The sequence below is a fragment of the Pogonomyrmex barbatus genome, unplaced genomic scaffold (assembly GCF_055798465.1).
Source record: "Pogonomyrmex barbatus isolate J1 unplaced genomic scaffold, ASM5579846v1 scaffold24, whole genome shotgun sequence".
NCBI classification, from domain to species: Eukaryota; Metazoa; Arthropoda; class Insecta; order Hymenoptera; family Formicidae; genus Pogonomyrmex; species Pogonomyrmex barbatus.
In genome coordinates this window covers 138,723-165,848 of record NW_028297121.1, presented here as the reverse complement: position 1 = coordinate 165,848, position 27,126 = coordinate 138,723, and the positions used below count along the sequence as shown (strand labels likewise).

The following is a 27,126-nucleotide window of genomic DNA, read 5'->3' as shown; positions in this document are numbered from 1 at the left end:
GCAGTCCGAACGGCATTGTTCGGAACTGTATGAATCCCCTCCCCGGAACGGTGAACGCAGTGAGCTTTCGGGTGTCAGCGGGACTTGCCAGTACCCGTTTTTAAGATCCAGCATGATGAAGTATTTGGCGCCACGCAGCTTATCGAGCGTAGCCGCAATATGCGGCAAGGCGTTCTTTAGTGACGTCATTCAGTTTCCGGAAGTCGATGCAGAACCGATATGTGCCGTCGTTCTTTTTCACGAGCATCACGGGGAGTTCCAGGCGCTTTGTGACGATTCGATCACGCCGGCCTCTTCCATCCTGCGGACTTCCCGATCAATTACGTCTGCATAACCGGATTACGCGGTCGCTGCTTAATCGGCTGATTGGTCGTTAGGCGGATCCGGTGCTCGATACAATTAGTCGGGTCGCGTACGGCCTCGAAGGCAGATAGCTCCCGGTGGAGAAATTCCTGTAGTCGCTGCTCCTCGTCTGCGATGCGTGGCGTCAGCTCGGCTGAAATCTCTCCTACCACGGGCTGGTTGCTGGTGACGGCGGTCGGGAGTGCGGGCAGGGCGACTCCGAGCTTAGCCCAGAGATCGATGCCGATTAAGACCGACCTGCATGACTTAGAACGTGTGAGTCACGGTGCGGTCGGTAATGGCGATCGGTAGGTCCACTGTTTGTGCGATTGGGACCGTGGTGCCGTCGGTCAAGTTGATCTGCTGGGTTATCCCCAGAGGGGGGTAGCCGCAGTACCGGGCTCGTTTTGCCGTGGCAGGATTCACGAACGAGATCTCGGAACCGGAGTCGCGTAGGACCCACAGGTGTCGGTTGAGTAGCTGGATTTTTAGGTATGGCTTAGGCGTGAATCTTATGGGATTCTGTCGGGACGGGCGGCAGCCGCTGGTTCCCCGGCCCGGATGCCGTTTCCCGCCGGTAGGTGACAGTCTCGGGTGAGCACGCCGTTCTTGCTACAGTGGGAGCAGAACTTGCGCGGTCTCTTGCAATTGAAGCGGATGTGGCTTCGTTGCTTGCATCGCCAACAGCACTTTTCTCTGCGATAGGCGGCAGCAGCTAGATACGCTCCAGGTCGGTGGCTGTTCCTCCTTCTGCCGACGGAGGACCTTTTCGTGCTCGGCTGCCCCGGCGCTTAACTCCGCGATGCTGATGATCTCTGTCGACTGGATGTATAACTGGTAACTGGAGTTCAAGTTGTTGTATAGCAAGCGGGCCTTCTCCTGTGGTGAATAGCTCCCAGCGCGTCTCATCATGGTCAGCAAGTCCGTGGCGTACTGGTCGAAGGACTCCTCCAATCTTTGCCTTCGGGCCTGGGCATTTTGCCGCAGTTGGTCTCGGTAGTCGGGTGGGAGGTACCCGGAAGGCGGTGCAGAAGGCGTCCCAGGTGGTCCAGTCCTCGTAGTTGTTGCGATACCACAACAAGGGATTTCCGCGCAACATCTTTGGTAATTCTAGGAGAAATAATTCGTCGGTATAACGGTAGGATCGCCTCAGCTTCTTTAATCATTCGAGGAATGCGGGTCTTTGCCATCGAAGCAAAGACCCCATTTGTGGATTCGATCTAGGATCACGGTGAGGTCGGGTAGGGTCGTTCGCTTCTCCCTCGGTCGGCATGTCGGCGGTGTTTCGTTCGGGGAACAGCTCCAGGTTTTGGGTCACGAATCGGCGCAGTCGGTGTTGCAAAGTGTCAAGATTACCGGTACTGTCGAGGCCGTGGATAACTAGCTGAATCACGAGCTGGACTTTTGAAAGATCATATATCCAGGAGATTTTCATCGGAGTGCGCACGCAAGCTGGAGTCTCTACTGGGCAGATCCCTGTTCGGGCGCCATGTAACGCCGTCACCTCGCTCGACGCTCGGATTGGCTCGTCGGTGTCCGAGTTCGAGAGGAGGGGAGACTCAAGCTTACGAGAACATAGATTGAAGTGAAATGACAGTTTATTTAGAGAAAGATAGATAGATACAGAGCCATTATGTCACTAGTAGCAGGGTGCGGGACGCAAAGCGGAGACGCAAAGCGGTTGGCACAAAGCGGCGAGAAGCGCAAGGTCGTGCAGTCGTCAATGACTTTACGTGACTAAAACTAGCGAACTTAGGGCTAACAGGCTTATGACTAGCGGACTTACTAGCGCTATACTACGACGCGGTTGTAACTAGTGCACTTATCTCTATCATGCGGCGAATATCTATAGCGCGGTATTTATTAGGTGTACAAAAAAGTTCTGAGCTTTAGATTTCATACAACCGAAATAACAATTAAATTTTATATATCTTCCCGCCCTTTTGCGGTTTTAAAGCGTTGACATTTGGCCTTCTAAAATGCCATACGGTTTGGCATTTGATGCACATAACCTCAAAAATCAGTAATGTTCACGATGGCAATAACAAAAGAGCATATTCGATTTTCCATCCACTTCGCGTTTCATCTGAAGAAAAATGCTGCTGAAGCCACTGCAATGATTTGTGTTGCATATGGAGAGAACATTGTAAGTCATACTACAAACTGCTACACTGTAAAAGATAGTATCAAAAATTTCGCCAAGGAGATTTCAGTCTTGAAGATGAAGCGTGCTGGACGCCCTCAAAAGATTGAAATGGATAAATTGCAAGCACTGCTGGATATAAACTCTGCGCAAACTGAAAAGGAGCTTGCAGAACAGCTTGGCGTTACGCAGCAAATCATTTCCGTACGTTTACATACGATGGGAAAGGTTCAGAAGGAAGGCAGATGGTTCCGCATGAATTCCGAAGACAACAAAAATCGTCGGTGTGACACTGCACTCACTTTGCTTTCAAAGTTCCGGAAAAAAGATTTTCTGCACAAAATCATTACAGGCGATGAAAAGTGGATTCTTTATGATAACCCTAAACGTAGAAAATCATGGGTTGATCCTGGTCCACCTTCGACATCGACGCCAAAGCCCAATATCCACGCAAGAAGGTTTTGCTCTGTATCTGGTGGGATTGGAAAGGTGTGTTGTATTACGAGTTGTTACAACCGAGTGAAACAATTACAGCAGACCGCTACCAACAACAATTGACCAATTTGAGCGATGCATTAGAAGAAAAGAGGCCATTTACTGGCCAAGGACGTCGTAAAGATCTTATTTCATGATAATGCTCGACCACATGTTGCGAAAGCGACTCAGGATCATATCTTTGCGTTAGGCTAGGAACTTCTTCCGCACGCGACGTATAGTCCAGACATGGCGCCTTCCGATTACTACCTATTCCGGTCGCTGCAGCATCATTTGGCTGATACACATTTCGTGAGATTTGAAGAGATACGAAAATGCATTGACTTTATCGCTTCGAAGTCGGTGAGCTTCTATCGTCAAGAATTCGCAAGCTACCCGAAAGGTGGCAAAAGGTCGTTGATGCAAACGGGGAATATTTCGCTGATTAATATTTTTTTTTTGTTTGTTTTTGAATAAAGATTGAATTTTACAAAAAAAAAACTCAGAACTTTTTTATACACCTAATACATGCACTTACGAGCTAATGTCAGGTTAGGTGACTAGGTATTGCGAGCAGGGCCGAGTATCACGTCAAGTCCTGTCTTAGCAATTGAAACCAGCAAAATTCGGTAGAGCTGAGCGAAACCTCAGCCCGAGGAGTGGTGACAGGAGTCGGCGAAACCTCAATCCAAAGGTAGAGAAAGCCGACGAAATCCGGCAGAGCCAAGCGAAATCTTGGCTTTGAGAGGTAATAGATACGGGTCAGGTCGGTGTCAGGAGTCAGATCGCAGGATGGGATCTGGTCCTCATGTCTCGATGGGCCGGCGTTCCCCATTGTGCGCCGTTGATCCGGCAGTGGGGGTCGATATCGCGTGGGAGCATCGTGAGAGAGATAGCATTGATAGCGTGAACGAGACGGCGCGAGCGGTGTGCGTGCAAGCGAGATAGGTAGCGCAGGACAAACAAATGAGCTAGATATATATATATATATATTTTTACGGCTATATACAATGATAATAATGGCCCTGCCGTTACACATTTATCGTTCAATAAATGTCTTGTCGAATTTATTATAAGTAATTAAAACTGTGACTTTCTTAAAGATTTTCGAAACATATATTATACATTTATAATGAGAAAATAATTTCATACACATTCTTATTTATTATACAATTATAATTTTTATACATAAAAAATATACGATTATATATAACGATTTTCATTTCTCTTCATGCATTGTTAATGTCTGTTTATTCTTTTTATTCAATTTCTTCGCTATACTAATTAGCAATAATAAACGATAATCAAAAGACGCTGGACCATCGCACGGCGCATATTGCGCGAAAGAGTATGATAATGTTTCTATTTTTTTCTCATACGCGTCGCGATCGCGAGAGAGTACGACGATATTTCTATTCTCTACTCACGGCGCTTCGGTGCGAGAGAGTAGGATGATATTTCTATTCTTTTTGCCCAACGTTGCCGAGCGCTGAGCGCACATGTACGTGTCTCGCCTTTGGGAGCGTGCCTCACACACGTAAATCCGCCGCGGTATGATAAAACAATTAGAATCGAGACAGAGCGTGACACGAAGTTACGTGCTTGGAAGAAAGCGCTCTTTTCATAATCATTTTATCCACAATTATATTCTTATAATTAGTGCACTGGTGAAAAGTGTTTCGTCAATGTCAGAAGCGTCTGTTTGAACTATACTGATAAAAATTATAATCAGAAACATCTGTTCTGACGGTACTTGCAAAATGAAATGAATACCAGAAGCGTCAGTTCTGACAATACTGGTTATTACAAATAAATTATTTGTAAACAATCAGAGAGAGAGAGAGAGAGAGAGACAAGAAAAAAAATTATCAATTGCATTCTTATAAGAATGAAGAAGTCCACTCTATATTTCAATCATATTACGGTATGATTCCAATAATAAAAATCAGAAACTATTCGGACAATATCAATTATTATAAATGCATTATTTGTAAACAATTGGAGATACGCACGCACGCACGCACGCACGCACGCACGCACGCACGCACGCACGCACGCACGCACGCACGCACGCACGCACGCACGCACGCACGCACGCACGCACGCACGCACGCACGCACGCACGCACGCACGCACGCACGCACGCACGCACGCACGCACGCACGCACGCACGCACGCACGCACGCACGCACGCACGCACGCACGCACGCACGCACGCACGCACGCACGCACGCACGCACGCACGCACGCACGCACGCACGCACGCACGCACGCACGCACGCACGCACGCACGCACGCACGCACGCACGCACGCACGCACGCACGCACGCACGCACGCACGCGTGTGTGTGTGTGTGTGTGTGTGTGTGTGTGTGTGTGTGTGTGTGTGTGTGTATTGGAAGCATATGTAATGTTATCGCAAAATCTAATAAAATTATATATGTTTGTACTGGATTTGTACTAGATAACTATCAATAGCAATAGTACAAATAGTAGTACAATAGTTCTATGTCTTCCTATAGACATAGCAAAAAATCGCTTCACTACGTATGTAAGTATATACATGCTCTCTTTGAAAAAAATATATGTAGTGTCCATCGTTCTGACTTATAAGGATATTGGACATAGCGAACGTCGTGAAGAATGACTACTGCATTGACAATACATGTATACATATAATATATACATGTGTTTTCATTTATTTAGTAAAATGATAAAAATTAATATGGTAGTAAACGGAATTAGTCATGTCGATAATATAGATTTTTTAAATTGTCGATAATATTGACTTTTTAAATTATTATCGACATTTTTTTTAATTCCGTTTAGAAGGCATTAGCGGGAGGCCATCGGAGTTTGTGCTTCGCTTTAGGATCCCCTTAAGTTTAATGCAATTTTATGATACCATTATTTTTTAAAAAGAATTAAAGCTATTATTACCGAATATAACATTTGAGTTTTAGAATAAGAACATTTTAATGAGAATACAAAGATACGAATCATTGATTGATTTATATTTTTTAAAAGCAATTCTACATTTAACTTTCGAGATAATAAGATTATAACTTGGTGCCACATTTTTTATATCAAATCTTTTATATATAATTAAATATACGCGCGCGATAGAAAGGCGTACGTATCATTTTCGTACCTCTGAGTATAACCTGAATATAACTTGAATATAACCTGATAGCGTTTTCCCTTAGCTGCACTACCGCCCACTAGTGCAACACTCAGACATTGTAGCGTGTTTCCATGGCTGGTGGCTGGCGAACTTATTCGGTGTAATGTGTTTCCGTGGCTGCGGTGTAGTACAAGTTTTATGCATGCAGTGTGGTTTTGTTATATCGTCTCAAATGGACGGTGTGAGCGAGAATAACATTTAAATTTAAATTGTAAACATGGAAGTCAACCAAGAGCAACATTTTAGCATAATAATGAATTATATTAATATATTACCTTTATCGAGTAAAGAAGACAATGAAAAATTTATTATTAAATTAAAAAAATTAAATTAAAATGATTAATTAATTAATTGATTAATTATTTTAATTAAATTTATTATTAAATTTATATATTTTTTTATATTAGTTTATCGAATACAGATTCTATGTAACTTAAAACTGCTGCAAATTTGTGATCTGAAATAAACACGACAGCATGAAGTGTGTGTACATACACCACATGAGTGCAGTGCAGCGTTCACACGTAACTGATACAAAGGTACACCAAGCGATCAAACATGCTCTCAATGCGTCCCAAGGGAAAGCGCTATGAGAATATACGTGTGCGATGAAAAAATGTATGTATCATATATTTTCGTACCGCTGCGTAAATCCTGAGAATATACGCGCGCGAAAGAAAACCGAATAATACTGTCAGTGATGTTCTAGCGTGGATTTTGTACGTTACAGATAATCACAGTACAAGCAGTACGAAAATAAGATGATTTGCAGTATGTCGCGTGCTGTTAGGAAATGTTTTTGCGGTTTTTTTAAAAGTTAAATAGTTATAAGATGTTAAAAGACGTCTATCGGATATCAAACAAATTACAGGAAGATGCAGCATTTATAATGACAAATAACGAAGAAAGACAAAAATCATCTAAGATGAAAAATAATATATTCGAAAATGAAGAGATGTCAAGACATTTGCGTAGATTGCTTCATAGTAAAGATCCTTCCGATCTGCAAACTGCAAACCGACTGATCAAGTTTATGGTAAAAGAGGTAAATCAATCTAAATTTTAAAGTGATATTTGAAATATCTCTTTAAGGAAGATTTGTATAAACAAAAGTTGAGATTCAAATATTTTATTCTTTATATTTCTGATTTTGATATTTTAAAAATTTTATTGAGATTTGCATATCAGATTCTTTACAAACTTGCGTTATATATTTTCAGGATGAGGAAAGATTGCAGTTAAACTCTCAAAGAGGTATGGAATTAGAATCAGTGCAAAACAATGTAATGTTGTTATCAGAAATGTTAGATTCATATAATCAGAATGAAACAAGTGCAGAAGACCTCGAGCTAATGAAAGAGCTGTATCAAGCATGCGAACGATTGAAACCTATTCTGTTAAGACTTGCCAGTGAAACTCAAGGCAACATCGAAATGCTTGGTATTTGTTACATCTAAATATAATTAAGGCATTAATTAGATCTTCTATAATTGTCTTCTAGAAAATTATATTCATGTTTAGAACATAATTACAAAGGAATCTTGCGAATCAAGTTCTGATTTTAATGAAACTTTGTATACATATAGATTACATAATTAGATTATGTAAATAGGTGAATTTGATAGATTAATAAAAAATATTAGTTATTGTTAAAAGGATTTTAAGAAATATCCCTAATGTATAAAACAGTTTCCAGCTTTTTCTGTTATATCTCAGAAACTATTCAAGATATAAAAAAATATTTTATATAAAATTTTTACAATAAAATTACTTCTATTCATCTACGTCAATATTTTTTAAAAATAATTATTTTTAGAAATTTTATAAAAATGTAAAAACATGTATTACATGTATTACATGTGTTATAAAAATATGAATGTATACAAAGTTTCATTAAAATTAGAATTTGATATTTCGCGTTTCTCTGTCAGTTTAAAGAATTTAAATTGTAATTATGTTTTAAAACATAATTAATTTAATGTGATATGATGCAGGTAAGCCAAAACTTTATAGAATATTTTAATTTTATTTTATTTTGAAATATCATATAGAACAGGGATGGCCAACTCGCAACACACATATTACTAGTGCTGTGCGAAAATATTTTTGATGGCATGCCTGAACATATGCTATTGAGAAAAATTCAAAAAATCAAAAATGATACAGTAAAGCAACCATTTTTCATTAAAATTTATTCTTTAAATTTGTGCTATTTAGCTACATTTATTTTGGGCGTTTGCTAAAAATATTGAGTTGATATTTTATTACTGTGTTTTTATCACATGACAAAGATTTTAAAAACAAAAGTATAGATGTAAAATGACGATCTTATTTTATTGATTTATTTATTATTTTTACTTACTCTCTGTAGAGAGGGGCACAAAGATTTTGGTTCTCCATAATGACATTAGACTAAATGTTTAATGGTTAAACTAGATTAAAAAAACTAGATTAAAGATTGGTCACTTCTGATGTAGAAAAACATATAACAGAATCTATTTATTTCTATCATCTAAAATATTTATTTTAAATGATAAAAATAATTTTATTAAAAATTTATTAACATTTCTATTGTTTTTTAACAATAGAATAAAATATTTAAAAATATTTAAGAATCATTCAGTTCAAGAGAATATAAATTATTCTTTCTAATATAAACTATTCTACATCTAGTATTACAAAAATTAGAGGAACACTTAATTTTTCTTCTGAAAAATAGACAAATTTCAAATAGCTAACTTTATTAAAAATGAACGAAATTTAAAAAAAGAATTTTCAAGCTTAAAATTTCTATTTACGAAAGGTCACTATGTTTTTTTAAGTTTTTTGATAATTTTTATATATAGAAAATGACTATGAGCTAGACAAAATAGAAAATTTTTTTCTCAATTTATAAACATACGATATGTACAAAAAAGGAAAATTTTTTTGTTTATAATGTGAAAATTTCAAGTTTTTCTTATAAAATCATTTTTTTAAATGTTTCTACGATTTCTTGTTATTGAATTATCACGGATTAAATAAAAAATGAGCAGTTTGATTTTGATTGCTCATAATTTCGTTAAAAATCAAAAAATAAAAAGGAAGGGTATACGTCACGGGACCAACTACGAACCAGTCATAATCGTGAAAATTTGTAATTATTATTTTTGCGAAAATTATCTCAGCTAACAATTAAATTTCCTCTGCTTATTAGTTAAGTATCTTATCCTTTCGACTACTGAGGCATGATTTATTGCAGTAACGTGTTTAGAACAACAAATTATATAATACAATGTCATACAATGTATATATACCTATACATACATTACAGATACATATATGTATATACTCTCCATGACCAGCACAAAAATCACTGTATCGTAATTAAAAAAGGAAAAGCTGAACCTTGCTCTACTGAATGTATAATCATGAAAATTTTTTAAGAACATATAGATACAAATGGACAAAAATAATGTAAAAGTTAATTTTTCCCTTTTTCATTTTGACCCCAAAACATTTGTGTAGAGCAATAAAAAAAATTTATTCATGTTTTTTTTGTTTCTTTAAATACTGTGCATTTAAAAAAGTTTGCCAAATAGTTGTGAGATTTTTTCATGGTGACCACTATGGTTTTTTAAAGTAAAACGTACAAAAAATTGTGAAATTTCTTAGTTTTTTAATGGAAAAAAAGAAAAAAATGGAAAATAAAGTTCAATTAATGTTAAAAAATTTATTTCTAATAACATTACATTGACTTTTACTATAATTATAAGTGTTACATATCTTCTACAGATACGGACTAGTGTCTACGCCAAGTATACATGCCTTATGAGCACAAAACCGGTCGAAATACCTTTATACAGAATGTTTCGTAACATGTGAAATCCACTTCAGGAGTGGATAAGAGACATAAAAACAATGACAAAAATTCATATGAACATTTGTCTTATTCAATCTTGTTTCAGAGTTATAGTCATTTTTGTATTTCAATAACCCGGAATTGCTTATCTTCATAGAAGATGCTTGAAATTGCACCTCTGCTTTGTATACAAGCTTGTGTCAAACAGTTTGTCACTCTTTTAAAAATTCCAGGATATATGATCTATTAAACTTAAACTTGTTGCATATGTGCACTTCAACATTAGTAATGGGTGTCGAATACACAATTGTTTTCATGTTGCCCCAGAAATAAAAATGTAATACATTTAAATCTGGAGAACGAGTAGGCCAAGTAATAGGTCTTTCATGATCTATTCATTTTCGAGGAAATCTTTCGTCTAGGAACTGTTTGGCTACTCGGCTAAAGGTCCCACATAGAACATAATCTTCAGTGGAAGTTCCATTGAATCTCCATGGCTCCATTAAACTTCCATCGAACGTCTATCTCCATGATAGAAGTCAGACGTTCATTAGAGGTCCAGGGAAACTTTCACGGTGGACGGTGCTCTAGAATTCCATCGTGGACGTCCATTAGCCATCCAGCGAACCTCCACGGTGAACGGTGCTCTAGAATTCCATCGTGGATGTCCATTAGCTGTCCAGCGAACTTTCACGGTGGATGGTCCCACACGGAACATGACATCCATTAGAGATCCACATAACCTCCACGGCCTTCATGCGACATCTATCTCCATGGTGAAAGTCAAATAAATTTCTAATAGAGACCTATACTATCACCATGATGGAGCTCTAATGGAGTTCTACCAAACCTTTATTAGATGTCTTATGGAGGTTGTTTGGATGAATTACAGATGTTTCATGACACTTTTATGGATCATATACAGAGCTTAATTGGAGGTTTTAGATCATTTGTAGATGATTACTTTATGATAAAAATTGAGAATATATACTTATAAATAAATTAAAAATTTATTGCATGTATCTTATTTATTCCTATTTGATTGTATATAAATGATTATACCAAACACAAGAAAACATATAATGTCGAATAAAAGAAATATCTCACGTATTTAATACGATCAATAAATATATAAATGAGTAAATAAAATATATACGTAAATTTATAAACACTACTCACATGGAACATGATATTAAAAATCCATATAACCTATAATCTTCACATATAACATATAACATATAACATATAATTTTCCTTTATGCATATAATTAAATTATCTACAAAAATTACACGCTATCAGGACATTGACATTGAGACTATTTGAATCTTATGATAATGTAATAACATTTACTGATAGAAAATTTGTCATATTTTTATATCAACATTCTGTTTAATTATACTATTGTTATAGTATTTGATTTTAGCCGATTACGTAGGTGAAGCAAGCTCGACCGTGTATACTACAAGGATGGCTGACTCTCGGAAAAATTATGTGACGTTATCGACATTTACAAGATAAAAAAAGATTTCATTAGTTCCATTGCGTTACGTATGTATATGTATATGCGCTGTTCGTTCCTTCAAAAAAATATTTTTGTTCAGCATCATAAAAAATTCTTTCTGTAGAGGTCTTCTGGAGGGTTCATAGACATCAAATGGAAGTTACAAATCTTCATGATGGATCTCTAATGGACATCTATTAGAGGTTTTTGTTTCGTGTTGGTCGTCTACCGAGACTCTATGGACCCTCTATTAGCAATCCACCTAATGTCTAACAGACGTCTATGGAAGACGTCTAACAGAGGTCTCATAGACTTCCACGAAGCGGAACTGTGGATTTTTTGTGGACATCTACTGGAAGTCTAATGGTCGTCTAATGGATGTTCCGAATATCCATGACCGACGTCTAATGGATGTCTACTAGAGGGTTTTGTTCTATGTGGGGTGGTGCACCATTATGCATAAACCACATGTTGCGATATACAACATCAAAAAACATTTTCCAGTAATTCATTCAAGTGACTTCTTAACAAATTTGCATACAATTATTCTGTTAATTTCTGATCAAGAAAAAACAGATCCGATTAAATTAGTGTTGAGTATAAGAAATGTAAGCAGGAGCCCATATTTACACTAAATTGTTGATGTCTTGATTCAAGAATGGCATGTGAGTTTTCATCAGATTAATAATGAATATTATAAAAATTAATTACTCCATTTCTAGTGAACGCAGCTTTGTCAGTGAATAACACAACTAATAGAAAATGTTAGTTGGCGATAGACATTTGCAGGAGCCAAGTATATAAAAGAATTCTTGGAGGAAAATCATCCTCTTGAAGTAGAGTGAGTCTCAGTTGTACACAGAATAAATCGAATACAACATCGGATACAGATTGAATGGATCGGACACAGGTCCAAACGGACACAATAAGGAACGGACACAAAGTGGTTGAAATCGGATACATTGAAAATCGGATACAGTACTAATCGAACACAATAGGAAATGGACACACGGTAGTTGCAATCGGACACAGTAACAATCGGACACAGTAGGAAATGGACACAGTAGGAAATGGACGCATGGATAGTTGCAATCATGACAGTTTTCTTAAAAATGTTGTTATATTCGAAGTGCAAGATGCAATCTTATTAAAATGATAGAAAGATTGGCAAAGACTCCTATGCAAGATTTGGGAGTGAAGATGTAATCTTTCATCTTACTAAATTGATGAGTCTATCATATACTAAAATGATAGATCCTAGAAAGACCCCAACGCAAGGATTGGGTGTGAAGTTTTCGCTGATTTTTTCATTTTGTTACAAATATAATTTTGTATTGTTTTCGTAATGAGTTATGTGATAGTGGGGAGGGGGGCTTCGCCCTCCCCATTCTCTCACCAGGAGACTTCGCCCTTTCGATCCTCGTTTGGGAAGTTTCGCCCCCCGAACTCTCTTATCATGCGTACAGAGACACAACGCATGCTCAATGCTGTTTGCTGCATCACGTCGCTATGACAGATTTCTTAACCAAAAAAGTCGTCAACTTTAACGCTTAATATCTCGGTTCGTGAGGCAGACCGCCGCATTTTTTGCCAGATTCTTTTATCTATTTATCTATTTAACTATTCGTGCGTCCATTTCCTACTGTGTCCGATTGTCATTGTGTCCATTTCCTACTGTGTCCGATTTTCAATGTGTCCGATTGTTACTGTGTCTAATTGCCACTGTGTCCGATTGCCATTGTGTCCGATTTTTACTGTGTCCGATTTCAACCACCTTGTGTCCGTTTGAACCTGTGTCCGATTCATTCAACCTGCTGCTGTGTCCGATTTATTCTGTGCGCAATTGGGACTTCCCCTTGAAAAAGTATCTGTACAGATTAAACATGGTATATATGAAGCTGTTGATTTCGTGATATTCTTCACACCGTCGTATGTCCAATGTTGTCCATTGCTGCTATTCTTTGAGTACTGTTCCCGTTAATTTCTTCAAGATCTTTTCTTCACAATTAGCAGTTCTGACATTAATTGGTTTTACCTCTATCCGATACTTGCTTTTAGCTTACACCTAATTAGAGACAAATTACATGTTATGACGATGGTATTTTATTCTTATTTTTCTATTTTTTTTGTAAGAACTTGTAATGGAGTGCATTCTTCCGCTCCATTCTTTCTTCGAATCTTCCCCCAACCGACCATCTGTCGGGGACCGCCGGACATAGGCGGAATGCGGCAGTGGTCGCAGAAAAGTGTTCACCTATTTTTAATTGTAATTATTTCGCGAACTCCGAAAGCGTCGGAGTTATAACGTAGGAATATCATGATTGTTCGCCCCGCACCGCGCCACAACTGCGTCTATAAGCGACCATACCATCTCCATTCCGCGCCGTTACTTCATCACCGAACTCCTTTTCCGACTCTTCGCCATCCGCGCTCCGATCCCTTATCTTTCCAAAAATTCAATTAAACGAGTTCTTTTTTTCCGCTCCTGTGGAGGGAGATGCCCCCGAGATCGACCAATCCAACCGCTCCGACCGAAAAATATCGAGATCTCGGGTATAAAAAGGCATCACTCTCCACAGAAGAATTATCCTGTTCCACGCTCGATTCTAGAGAGAGAGAGTACATCTCGATAGAAGCGAATATCCGAACCCGATTCCGGTAAAAGCCTGAGATCTATTGGGGCTCTCCTCAACGCGCCAAGTACGCTTGGCCGGGCCGAATCGTCTCCGAGCCTTCCACGCCGAGAGTTGCTGGGGACTCCCCAGCGCATCGAGTTCGCTCGATCTGACTCCGCCGCCATCGAATTCCGTTGCCGAGTATCGGGACGCCCCCCGATACGACTGCACCTTCATTCGACCAATACCGAGTACCGGAGCATACTCCGGTCGGCTGAGTGTACTCGGCAATCCCTCGCGATTCCACCCACGAAAACAGGAAGAAAACGGGTACATCTATTTTCCGTTATCTGAACAGTCACCATGATAATCCATCCTCGCGAGTAATCCGCCGATCGTAATCCTGAATTCGTAAACGCGATTTAAAGAGTCGTGTTAAAGATTCGCGAAAACACGCTATTGCCTTGCGTCACCAAGTTACGCGCAACGAACTCAGTATCGCACCGATCGGCGGCGTCGGAGCGATACCTCATTTGTAAAAACACGTTACACACGCCGAACTGTCCGCTCACGGCCCGCAATTGAAATTCTGTTCGCATTCCATTATATTATTCTGCAATTTCCACCCGGCACTATTTATTGTTGTTATTGTTTTTTAATAAACTATTGTTAAGTTATAATCACGCATACAATCAAATTTTAATTTTCTAATTCTGTCTCCAACGTCCTCGCTTTCCCACCTGGCTAACCGACTGACCGCTATCCGGGCGGGAACGCGAGACTGTTTTAAACTAGATACTTCTTTCTACCTAGGAAGGAAATCTATTTTATTATGGTAGTACAACAAAATGAAGTATGTTTAATTAATTTTACTTTAAGAGTTGAAGTCTATCGAGAGAATAGGATTATCATATCTCTAGAGTACCAGTCGTGGGGATTCGAGAGAATACATGTATATATGTATATTGTAATATATATGTATATATATATATATATATATATATATATATATATATATGTATATTGTAATATACGTATATATGTGTATCATTGTATTGTTGACGTGTTATTCTAAACACGTTATTTACGATAAATATTATCACATGCCTCGGTAGTCGAAGGAATAAGATGCCTGCCCGATAAGCAGGAGAACCAGGTTCGATTCCTGGCTGAGGTGGTATTTTTTCGCAAAATAATTACGAGTTTTCACGATTGGTCGGGCTCTGCCGTGACGCACATCCTCCCTTTTTATTTGAGAGAGTGTGCGTCATCAATGTGAAAGACTTAGGAAGATGAATAGTAAATTTGTCTTGACGCGACTTTTATTAAAATTAGTTTTATAATCCGTATATATTAATGGCTTTATAATTTGTATATTAATGACTTCTTTTGACTGCTTCTAATTAACTCTTATCTATCGTTCAACATGTGTCGACACTCCTTAATATAATATTCTGACATTTAACTTGCCAATCATCATTGTAACCATATATAGCTTTGTTAGGTGCATATAACTAAAATCCATGCGATGCCATTCTGCAATGTTGTATTCTTGAAGTAACGCAATGGTTGTGATTTCATAGATTTTTAATGTTTTAATACACTTCGCTAATATTATAATAAAATGATTAGTCCTTTCAAACTATAACATATTCTTTTTCTAAATAAGCATTAGTTCAACAAAGCAATTAGTTCAGAATTTTAGTATCAGATTAACAGATCAATAATTGCAATAATTTTGTTTAGCAACCTAGGATCAAGAGATTTATTTCTTACACGAATCTCTTTAAGCCTTTTTTTATCTCTACTTTAACCTCCATGATTCTATGATTTCAGTAAGAATCTCACCTTCCAGTCTTACTGCATAAATTGAAGAAAATTCTTTGATAATATTTTGAATTGTCTCGCGCAATAATATTTTATTCTCTGAGAGAACTGATGGCTAAAATTTCTATAAGATAATCTTATATGGTCGATTCTATAGATCTTGATCTGTTGTGACCAATATTTTCTTCCAGGCTTAACTTTGGTCTTTTTTATTTTTGGCCTCAAATTTTTCTGCGTCATTTTCAGCTCTTGATTAATTATATAATGTCTTAGATGAAAGATATTTTTTTAACTCTTGTCAGTTTTCTACAATAGATGCAAATCTGCCGCAGATACGAATTTCAATATGTAGAAGTTCTTTGCTTCTTGGTATGAAATGAATGGTCTTGTTGAAAGCCTCTAAAAGGATGTTTTTAATGAGTAGGAGCCTCTGAAAGGATGATTTTAATAAGAATTCTTAAGATTTCTTTACAATAAGATTATCACTGTACACCAGCTAAATTTACGTATATAAGTAATATATGACGTCTAAAATGTGTCAGGATTGAGACTCCACAAATATCATTGTAGGAAATGCTGGACTCTCCGCTTAAAAGAAAGATCTTTTCTCTTCAAGCCAATAAGCTTGTGATTCAGGATTGGGAAAATTATTTTTTTAAAAGTAATTCGTTGCTCTTATTAATATTGATTCTGAACTAATTCATTATCGTTACTTAAAAAAGAACGATTTATTATTCTTTTTCTTTTTTTTTTTAACTTTTTTTTACTTAAACTGAAATTAATTTAAATAAAGGATTTATTTTCTTAATACATTTTTATTAAACTATTAATAAAACTTTTTATCTTAAATTCGACAGATCACAAAGATGTAAGAAGTTATGTCACGTCCAGCCCGGAAAAATTAACAAAGAGAAATTAGTAAAGAGAATATAAATGGGCATGGAAGGACTTTGAAAGGTCAAGTATTCGTAACATAAATCTTCGAGTCGAAACTGTATATATCTGTACTGTATATATCTCGGGATTGGATCAGCGATAAAGGAACGCTATGACATCATTGCGACGTACGTTTGTTCTTTTTAGGCCAAGAAATTTAATTCTTTTTACCAGGATAAGACCCTATGCTATCAATGGGATAGCGAGAAGAGAACAAAGGTTTTTAAAGGAAAATTAGAAAAGTAAAATTTAACTCTTTCATGAAAACTAAAAGATATACATAACTCAAGGAAGCGAAAGAAAACAAACATGAATGTTTGGACATATGTATGTATGTGTATGTTATCTCGCAGTTTATTTCATCGGGGCGAGGAGCAGCCTGATACTATACAATGTTCACAAAACGTTGGCATTCAACAATGTATAATGACACGGATAATACCCGTAAAAATATTAACTTTTTTGAAGTGTGTGGAATCTTGGTAAGTAAAAAATTTGAAAGGAGTACTTAAGGAGAGTAATCCTGGTCTTCTTCGAGAAATGAAATTGAGAGCTCAAGGAAGCGCAAGGACTGTTTCTCGGAATTGAGAGAAGAACAATCCTCATATAATAAAATAAAGGATCAGGGAACAGAACTTGAAAATTGATGGCGGATCTCGGTTCTAAGAGATGGACCGAAAAGTATTCGGTCCATTCTATTGAGTTCTATTGAGAAAAGTGCTCAAGCGTATTAGTGGAAGAACTCTGGTACATCGGAAGGGGGAAGAAGCGGAGACAATTGCGAAACACGATTGTTTTCCGCCGGTTTTTGGTTAGCGTGACAAGCCGTTTATTTCACTTGTACGGGACTTCTTAAGCGCCCGTTTAATTTGCTTTCCGATCGCGTCCAATTGATTCATGATGTTTCACTAAAATTTGTTGCGAGATTATAGGTAAAGTAAAGGTTTGGAGAGAGAGAGAGAGAGAGGGGGGAGGGGGAGGGAGAGGGAGAGGGGGGAGGGGAAGGGAGAGAGAGAGGGGGAGAGAGAGAGAGAGAGAGAGAGAATATTTTTTGAAAGAATAAGTAATCGAGAAAGGAAGAAAGATATTTGGCAACTTACAGGCTCAAAGGCGCACAGACTTTAGTATAAGGAGATAAAAGAGTTTAAGAAATAAAAGAGCTTAAGGAAATAAAAGAGTAAGAGAGAAAAAAGAGATTTGAAAACCAACAGTCTCAGGCTGTGTTCGTTTCTTACTGGCAGTATGGCAGTACTAAAAAATTCCATTATTAACTGATAGCGTAATGCAACAGCATCTAGTTCCATTAATGATGTCATTAACAGCGATCATATTTACACTGTGATTGTTGTAGCTTATAAGCAGCAATAGTCGCAATGCAAAGATAGCGTCGAGCAGTACAGAAAAGATACAAACCAGGATAGAAACTATAGATTTGATATAGAAATAATATCATATATAAAGTATTATATATACAGGGTGGCTCACTGAAAACGAACAGACTGAGTAACTCCTATAAATAATTTTCCAAAAATAATTTTTCAGAAAAACTAGGATTGTACAGTTTCGATTTTCATATGCATCTTGCTAGGTAATGACAATCATTGGATGGTTTTCCACGGAATCTAACTTCACTCTTAGAATTATCCGAGATAAAGTTATAATTCTGAGAGCACCACCAATTTTACTTCTTCTTTTATATCATAAGGAAGTCTTACGCACAAATTAAGTTTAATCAGTTTAGCCATTTTGAATATAGTGAATCATTACCATCGATTCTATGGTCCTCCATACCACAGAGATATCATAGACATTTGACTCCTCTGTAGGAGACAGAGTTCGCGCTTCTTGATCTGTGACGAGCTTTTCGATACAAATTGGACACCTTAGTTTTTTCTTGCAGGAAAACTATCTACACTGTGAGCCTTCCTATGATTATTGCAACAACAATTATTGTCCATAAGAATGCTAGAACATATTTGTTTGAAGAAACATCTTTGATAATTAATCAAGCATCTGAAACATTAAAAATAGTCATTTCTTTAAGAATTCTCTTCTGGTCAATGTCCATCCGATATAAGAAGGGAGGGTGTGCGTCACGACGGACATTCTCTCTTCCTCAATTAGTTTGAGGACACATATTAATGGGCTCAAATAGATCTCAATTCATTCTTCATGGGCTTAATTGATCTTGTTCTTATGCCTATCCGATGGCAGTTGGTCGACTATTATGCAAGTCATTTCTTCTTCGGTAATCGAATCATCAAGGCTTATAATTCTTAATTCAATCTTATTTTGTAGATCCTGAAATTCGAATGTCAACGTTCTTTTAAAAAATTTTTTTAGTTTTTGTATCAGCTTATCAGTCTTGCTGATTGTACTTTCTCACTGGGGACTACTTTCTCAATTAAGAAATAATTTCATGATAATTTTAGCTGTCCTGATAGCTCTTTTAATCCGGTTATTCTGAATGCCTAAGGGTTTCTAATGAGACTTTCATGCGAACTTTACGGATTATGTCACAAGAAGTCATATTCTCTTCAACAATTATCACGGTTCATGGAAACTTGCTTTAATCGCAGAAATCGAACAGTTTTTTTCCTTTGTTTTCAGAGTAGCCTTTTTAACTGCTAGAACAAATTGTCTAATTATTGTTTTTTTTTCTTCTCATAATTGTGAACCAACCTTGTTTGTCAAATTTAAATACCGACAAATTTGTCTCCATAAAATCAGGACTGATTAATAGTAGAATTTCATGTAACTTTAACTTCTGCATTCAGGGACAAGTACTTTGTATCCTAATGTCAGGGACAAGCACTTTGTATCCTAATGTCAATGATAAATTTCTGTTTCTGTTCGCTATTCAATTGGCCTGATCAATTCAATAATGGTCTGGCTAAGCTGTTCTGCTAAATGAATCAATTTATCTTTTTTTTGCAGCAGATTCAAATGTAATGCTTAATTTGAACATTATTTGGGAAGAGAAGTTTATTCTCTTTGAAACTTTCCTTAGTGAAAATCTATGCAGAAAATATTTTTCCTAGCTCTTTATTCAGGCGGAGTTTTTTCTTATAGTCTGCTATAGAGGAGAGGAGAGCAATTTCTATCCCGGAGATTTAAATCTATATTGAGTCAGAATGATCATCAATCTCTGATATTCATTCCTAACATCATTATGTTTGAAATTTCACAATGTGCATCATTTAATATTGGAGATCTCTACGAGATGATATTCACATTATCAGCATTCTCATGGTCTTCTTAGTCATGTTGACCTTAAAAACAGTTTCTGAATATTGGGATATTTTTTCCTTGTCATTTTCACTTCATTAAATCGTTCCATAACTTGAACACCATTAGAGTCGAAAACAGGTCCTGAAAATCCTCTATCTTTGTATCTGTCTCTCCTGACTTTGAGTGAGACTATCGTTTTTATATTTATCTAATAACCGACACGAAAATCATAATTTTTCTTTTTTTTGGAAAACTTGGAGCTGGCCAAGTTTTTAAATTAAAGCATGCATTATTCTAAGATAATGGAGGATGATTCTATTCTTACGTTTTTGAAGTTGTTGGTCACGATAACAATGTTGCCATGGGGATTTCCATTGGCACTCCGATAGATGAGGAATTCTTGCGTGGTCTATTTGCTGGAGTCAGAGTCTCAAGTATGCTGGGATTTATTTTGAAATACATTTTGAGGTGCATTTGAAGCTGTACTTATAATACTTTTATCAGAATCTATCGATTAAACCAAGGGGCATGTACAGAATGAAGCAAAGTTCAGTTATATGTTCTGTAACGACAACTATAAGAGACAATTGGATAGAGATACTCGTCATCAACATCTTTTTTAGCTCTTTGAATGACGACGAAGGAGAAAAGAATAATATCGCCTTCGTATCGATTTGTGAAGTTCCGATGTCTTTGAGAAGACAAGTTGCTTTTCAAAGAGAATTTCATTTCATTTTTATTCTTTATTCCATCACTTTATATAATCACTTCAAAATTGTTTTCTATCAGGATATCCTTCTCTTATTCCGTGCAATTGCTTATTCCGAATGCTCGGAAATTGAGTTTTTTAAGCAATTCGCATTAATCTTAATATGGATCATTTTATCTTTTCTCTCCTACATAAGAGTCCTTGCCCTCGGAGATCTATCGTTCTTGGTCATCAGCCGCTTACTTGTATAAAGGATTATTTACGGCTAACCTCTATATCTGAAGATCATGTCTTTATCCTTAGGGTTGTTCTTTTCCTCTGCACTGGGACTGCACTAGTATTGCACTGGAACTGACAGCGTTTCAAGTGCAAATGTACGGATAGAGATGAAAAGAATGCTACAAAACAATAGTCAACATGGTGCGTTACATGATTGTAATTACCGAATTATTTGAACCTTCAGATGAAGAACAAGTTTTTATTATTATAGTATCATCACTAGAACCACCTGTTTTAGATAATGAAGATGCTTTAGATGATGGTAATATATATTATAAACTGTGACAACTTGATTTGTATTAATAATATAAAAATTTAATAATATACGAGGATAGTCTGAAAAGTTTTGAGCCTTAACATGAAGATGACGTTACTCGTCAAAACCATTCTAGTACTACAAAGTATATGCTTTGAAAGACTTTTGTGAAAATTTCAGCCATTTTGGACGCTCAGTTATTGTTTGACAGTCGTTTGTGTCAGTGTTTTTGTAAAAATGGAAAAAATTGAATATCGTGCCGTAATTAAATTCTTACATTTGGAAGGCAATACACCTACGCAAATTAAAATCGAGTTGGACGCTGTTTACGGGGTTTCTGCCCCATCATTTGCCACCGTAAAAAAATGGGCAGTTGACTTTAAACGTGGTCATACCAGCTTGGCTGTTGATGAGCGTTCGGGACGGCAAAAAACTGCGACCACCGTTGATAACATCGAAAATTCACCAAATGGTACTAGATTGTACCGAATCAAGGTTAGAGAGATAGCAGAGGCTATGAGCATATCGAAAGAATGCGTTTGTCATATATTGACTGAAGAATTGGATCTGCGCGTTGGGTGCCGCGCTTGCTCACTTTGGACCAAAAACGAATTCGAATGAACATTTCCAAGGTCCTGTTGGAGCGGTTCAAGCGAAACGAGTCAGATTTTTTGCGTCGATTCATAACTGTAGATGAAACTTGGATCCATTACTACACTCCAGAGACAAAAGAACAGTCAAAACAGTGGACTGCGAAAGGTGAACCTGCTCCGAAAAAGGTGAAGAGGCGAAGAGAAGGTTCTATCAGCTGGGAAGGTAATGGACTGTTTTTTTGGATAGTCATGGAATTGTGTATCGACTATCTTGAAAAAGGTAGAAAACAATAACGGGAGCGTATTACGCATCATTACTTGATAAGCTGAAGCAGAAATTGCAAAAAAACGGCCGCATTTGAAGAAGAAGAAAGTGTTCCATCAAGACAACGCACTTGCTCACACTTCGGCAGTCGCCATGGCCAAAATTCACGAACTGCACTTCGAATTGGTTGACCACCCACCGTATTCACCAGATCTGGCCCCCAGCGACTTTTTCCTGTTTCCTAAGCTTAAAGTTTCGCTTGGAGGATAGAGATTTTCATCGAACGAGGATGTCATCGCATACGTAAACGCCTATTTTGCGGAGCAAGACGCCAACTACTATTTGGAGGGGTTAAAGAGGTTAGAGTATCGATGGGAAAAGTGTATCGACTTAAAAAGAGATTATGTTGAAAAATAAAACTATATTTGACCGAAAAAATATTTGTTTCTATGTTAGGCTCAAAACTTTTCAGACTACCCTCGTATGTATATATTATTTTATATATATATATATATATATATATATATATATATATATATATATATAGTGTTGGCCGAGCGGTGGTCCGTTCGCTTTTAGCTTCCGAATAATGTTGAGAAAATCATTGTTCAAAGTTCTCTCTTTATAAACGGCCTCTATTTATGTTTGCGAGTTACGTAAGTGCAAAAATGAAGTCGCGGAAGCACGACAATATATTAATTGTACATTTACTTTATAATTTAAAAGTTACTATTTTTATAGATACAACTAGTATTGCCATCTTCATTTATGATAATACTTCTTGATTCATCTTTTAATTCCATTTAATATTAATTCCATATCCTGTTCCATTATTTTTCTATTATTAATTTAATGTTTATTTTTTTCTGAATCTTCTTTTTATTGTAATGTTGTTGTGTTTTGTTTATTAAAAAAGATAAAATTATTCTGTGTTCAATCTTATTTATTTTGTTTCTGTTTAAAACATCAGTACAACAATATAATTATTAACATTATTTTTAGGTTCATGGTTAACAAATCATACATGCACTTAATTTTTTATAATATTTTTATGAAAAATATTTATAATTCAAATTGGCGCTTATCGAGACTGTACCTGCACCGCTGCACTATTTCAAGATCTGGATTAAGCAATGCGGTGAACTATTGCACTGAGTATCGCGCTGCACTGTCGAAAAGAACAATATCTGATGATATTTCCGTCTATAAAAGAACATTTCAGTGTACACTTCTTGAATTAGTGCAGCCAGTGCAGAGGAAAAGAACAAATCTCTTGTTTGAGAGTGTACCTATTTACAGTAGTCATAGCCTATTGATAAGAACTGGTGCAAGCATACTTCATGAGCGTATATGTCTATCTTTGCAACTAGGATGTTTTAGCACCTACATTCAACTCTGCTCGATCTTATTTATTCGTTTCATTTCATTCATTTTATTCTTTTCCATTCTTTTTCACTCATCTTCACTCCATTTAAATTTATTAATCGACATTGTATATTTTTATATTGCATTTAAATCTTGAAATAAACAAATTTAAATAGAGGTAGCAATCATGAAAACCAGATGGGCACAAAAAAATGTTCCAGATATCTTCTTGCAGGTACACTACTAGCGCTTAAAAATCTTTTGACAAATAATTTTTTATGAACAAAGTTAATAATATTAACGCGTACCGTTTAATTGTTACATATATTTATATTATATGAATACAGTGTTTACCATAATATAGAAATCGATAGATTTTGATAAGAATAGTTTTTGCTACGCGAAATTGCTCTTATTGAATCGATTCAAAAATTGTTTAACACGTAAGTTTTTTCTTAAGATTAATTGTTCAAAAATTGAAGCATAAGATTATCGATATTGTTTGACAGTTTCTGATATAGAATATAGCAAAAACACAATGCAAGGAGTATTCAATAGATTTTAAGGAAGCTGTAATCCATGCGTTGAAGAATGGTCGCAGTCAAGCTGAGGTTGCCCGCAATTTTGGGATATCTCGTAAATGTCTGGAATCGTCTATATACAATCCGAAGCCATGTTAATAATAAATTTTAGCATTGGTAACCAAGGAAAACAACAGCGAGAATAGATAAGATTATAAAAAGATTATAAAAAGACAATCAATTGCTGACCCTCGCAAAACTTCATGACAAATTATTGAAGATTTATGACAGAATTATGGAGTGAATGTTCATATTTCTAATGTAAAGCATCGATTAATCAATCAAGGCTTGTCGATGTCTAAGCAAAAAATCTTTTATTAGTGCCAGAAATAAAAAAATCAGAATTGTTTTTACAAAGAATCATCGCAATTGGACCAAAAAGGAGTGGTTTAGAGTATTATGGAGTGATGAAAGCAAATTTAATCTGATGTCCTCTGATGGTATAAAGTATGTTTGTCCTAAGAATGAAAGATTTAAAGTACGCTACCAAGTACCTACTGTAAAACATGATGGAGGACATCTTATGGTGTAGGGATGTTTCTCAGTAAAGATGTCGGTCCTCTACGGCATATAGAAAGCGTCGTTTTGTTTATAAGAACATTTTAGATGAACATATGTTACCTTATGCAAGAAAGAATATGCTTCGAAATTGGATATTCCAACAAGATAATGATCTCAAACATTGCTCTACATTTCTATTAAACTATTTTATTCACAAAAAAAGATAAAAAGATAAATAATAAAAGATAAATGTTAGAACGGCCCAGTCAAAGTCCGGATTTAAATCCAATTGAACATATATGGGATGAATAGACGTATTAGAAAGACGAATAAGAAATTTCTCTAATTTAAATGATTTCTTTTTTGCTTTGCAAAATGAATAGGAAAAAATTCCCCAAGAAAAATTATTAAAACTTATTGAATCTATGCCTAGGAGATGTGAAGCTGTAATACAGGCAAATGATTATGCAACAAGATATTAGCTTGTAATGCAATAAAATAGATTTTTTTATCATTCTTTCAAAATATGATTTTATTTTCAAAATATTATGATTTTTGCGGTTCTTATTTCATGTCAATACATTTATGAACTTCAACAAAACGCATTTTGTTTCTTATGATATCATGAAATATACGCAAAGAGTTTATTTTGTCACTAATTTATGATATTTTGTTTGTACTTTAATTTATGCAATATATGAAAAATTGCAAACAATAAAATAATTTTGAAAAACATTGTTGTCAAAAGATTTTTGAGCGCTAGTTTATATGCTTAAAAGAGGTGAAAGGAGGAAGAGAGAGAGAGAGAGAGTGAGATGGGGAGAGAGAGAGAGAGAACGCGATTTGAAATAAATTTAATTTGATTATTTGAAAAAAAACTATTACTAGGATTGAACGATATGATATTGAAGAATTCTGATACAAATTTTAAATTGTATAAAGCAATCTTAAAACTGAACTAATAATAAAAATGATATATTTGATTCACAAGAAAATAAAAAATGACGCCAAATACGTATATTTTGTGTTGTCTTAAAAGAATATTTAAAAAATCATAATATAATACAATGTTACTCATCGAGATCCTATCATTAATCTAACAAAAATATAACAATATAACAATACCATTTTATATTATATAAGCATTTGCCTGTATCAATTTATTAAATTATTCATGTTTATTCCTGGTGTAACTTTACTGTAATTATTTCTATTCTTTAGTAAAAGAATTTTTTATATTTTTTTTTTACTGTACTCTTTCCTTATTTTAAATTTCAAATTTTTTCATGCAATTGATTCGCTCTCTTCTTTCTACAGTGATTATACTATTTTTATATTGCTTCTTATTTCTGCAATGTAGCTCAGGTGTTCTAAAATCTTAATCTTTAAAGTCATTTTAAAGTTACTTTAAAGTAACATAACTTGTAGTTTTAATATTGCAAAGTTTTTCATATTTTTAAAATTTGATAACAACTAAAAAAGACTGCCATAAGCTGCATAATCGATCCAAATATGAGCATACAGCATATAGATATTTTGAGAGCAAACGGCCAATTCGGTGCAGATATTTGTAAACCTAAAATGAACCATGGAGAAAGCATTCCTAGATGAATTAGTTATAATTTTCCAAGCTAAAGTGCACAAAACTCTTCTGCGAAAAAAAGCAAAAATTATATATGCATTTGTTTAAATAACAGAGTAATCATTGGAGCCTTTCTAGATCTCTACATAATTATTTGTAACTTAGGACTGCATGTAAGACCAGGGAAGTCAAATAAGACATCACTATATTCGGATATCAAAACATTCTCAACTGAAACGGCAAATAGATTGGCAAAGCTGCAAACTTGCAAGATGAACTGATTCATTGTCCCTGCTGACTCATTGTTATTTTTTCCATATATAAAAGAATTATCAAAAACTGACTACAGCTAGAACAGTTAGAACACATTTAAACTCCTGGAAGCCAGCAATCTAAATAATTAATAAGATATTTTATGCAAAGTAGAACAAAAAAACTGTTGGCAATCAATACGGACAGAAATCAATCTTCTCATGCGACACATAACTCTCAGGGTTTATCTATAAGTTCGAATTTGTCGAGCAAAAAGACTATCAGTTGTGTGTGTGTGTGTGTGTGTGTGTGTGTGTATGTGTGCGTGTGTGTGTGTGGGGGGGGGAAGAGAAGGAGAAGAAAGTTTCGTGTGGATTTAGCTGACTTCTTGGATTTTTATAGTCAACGGAGGGAACATCTTATAGAAGAATTGGATAGGAACTAGAAATGGATAAGGAATCCCGAGGATGAATACAGCGATGGTGTTATTGGGGTTCGTTACAAAATTTCAGAGTTCAGTTAGATTAATGAATTCGGGGTCTATGATAAAAGTTTCAAGAGGGAGAATCTCAATGGAACTGAGACAAGATAGTGAAACGTGAGTTCTTCCTCGAAGAATAGTGGTGGAACCGGTGGAACCTCTCCAAT

The 27,126-nt window shown here is 36.0% G+C and overlaps 1 protein-coding gene and 1 long non-coding RNA gene across 6 annotated transcripts in view; both read left to right on the top strand.

Annotated features, from left to right (window-relative positions):
• Gga (ADP-ribosylation factor-binding protein Gga) overlaps positions 1 to 27,126 on the top strand; it is a 184,999-nt gene that overhangs the window by 19,202 nt on the left and 138,671 nt on the right. For all 5 annotated transcript variants that reach the window (XM_089078598.1, XM_089078597.1, XM_089078596.1 and 2 more), the window contains exons 4-5: positions 7,015 to 7,188; positions 7,364 to 7,583. In XM_089078598.1, the coding sequence (XP_088934724.1) occupies positions 7,015 to 7,188; positions 7,364 to 7,583 (394 nt within the window). The remainder of the gene's footprint in view (positions 1 to 7,014; positions 7,189 to 7,363; positions 7,584 to 27,126) is intronic.
• LOC148936287 (uncharacterized) lies at positions 7,590 to 18,398 on the top strand. Its single transcript, XR_016139663.1, has 2 exons — positions 7,590 to 16,589; positions 16,786 to 18,398. It is a non-coding gene; the product is annotated as an uncharacterized LOC148936287 (long non-coding RNA).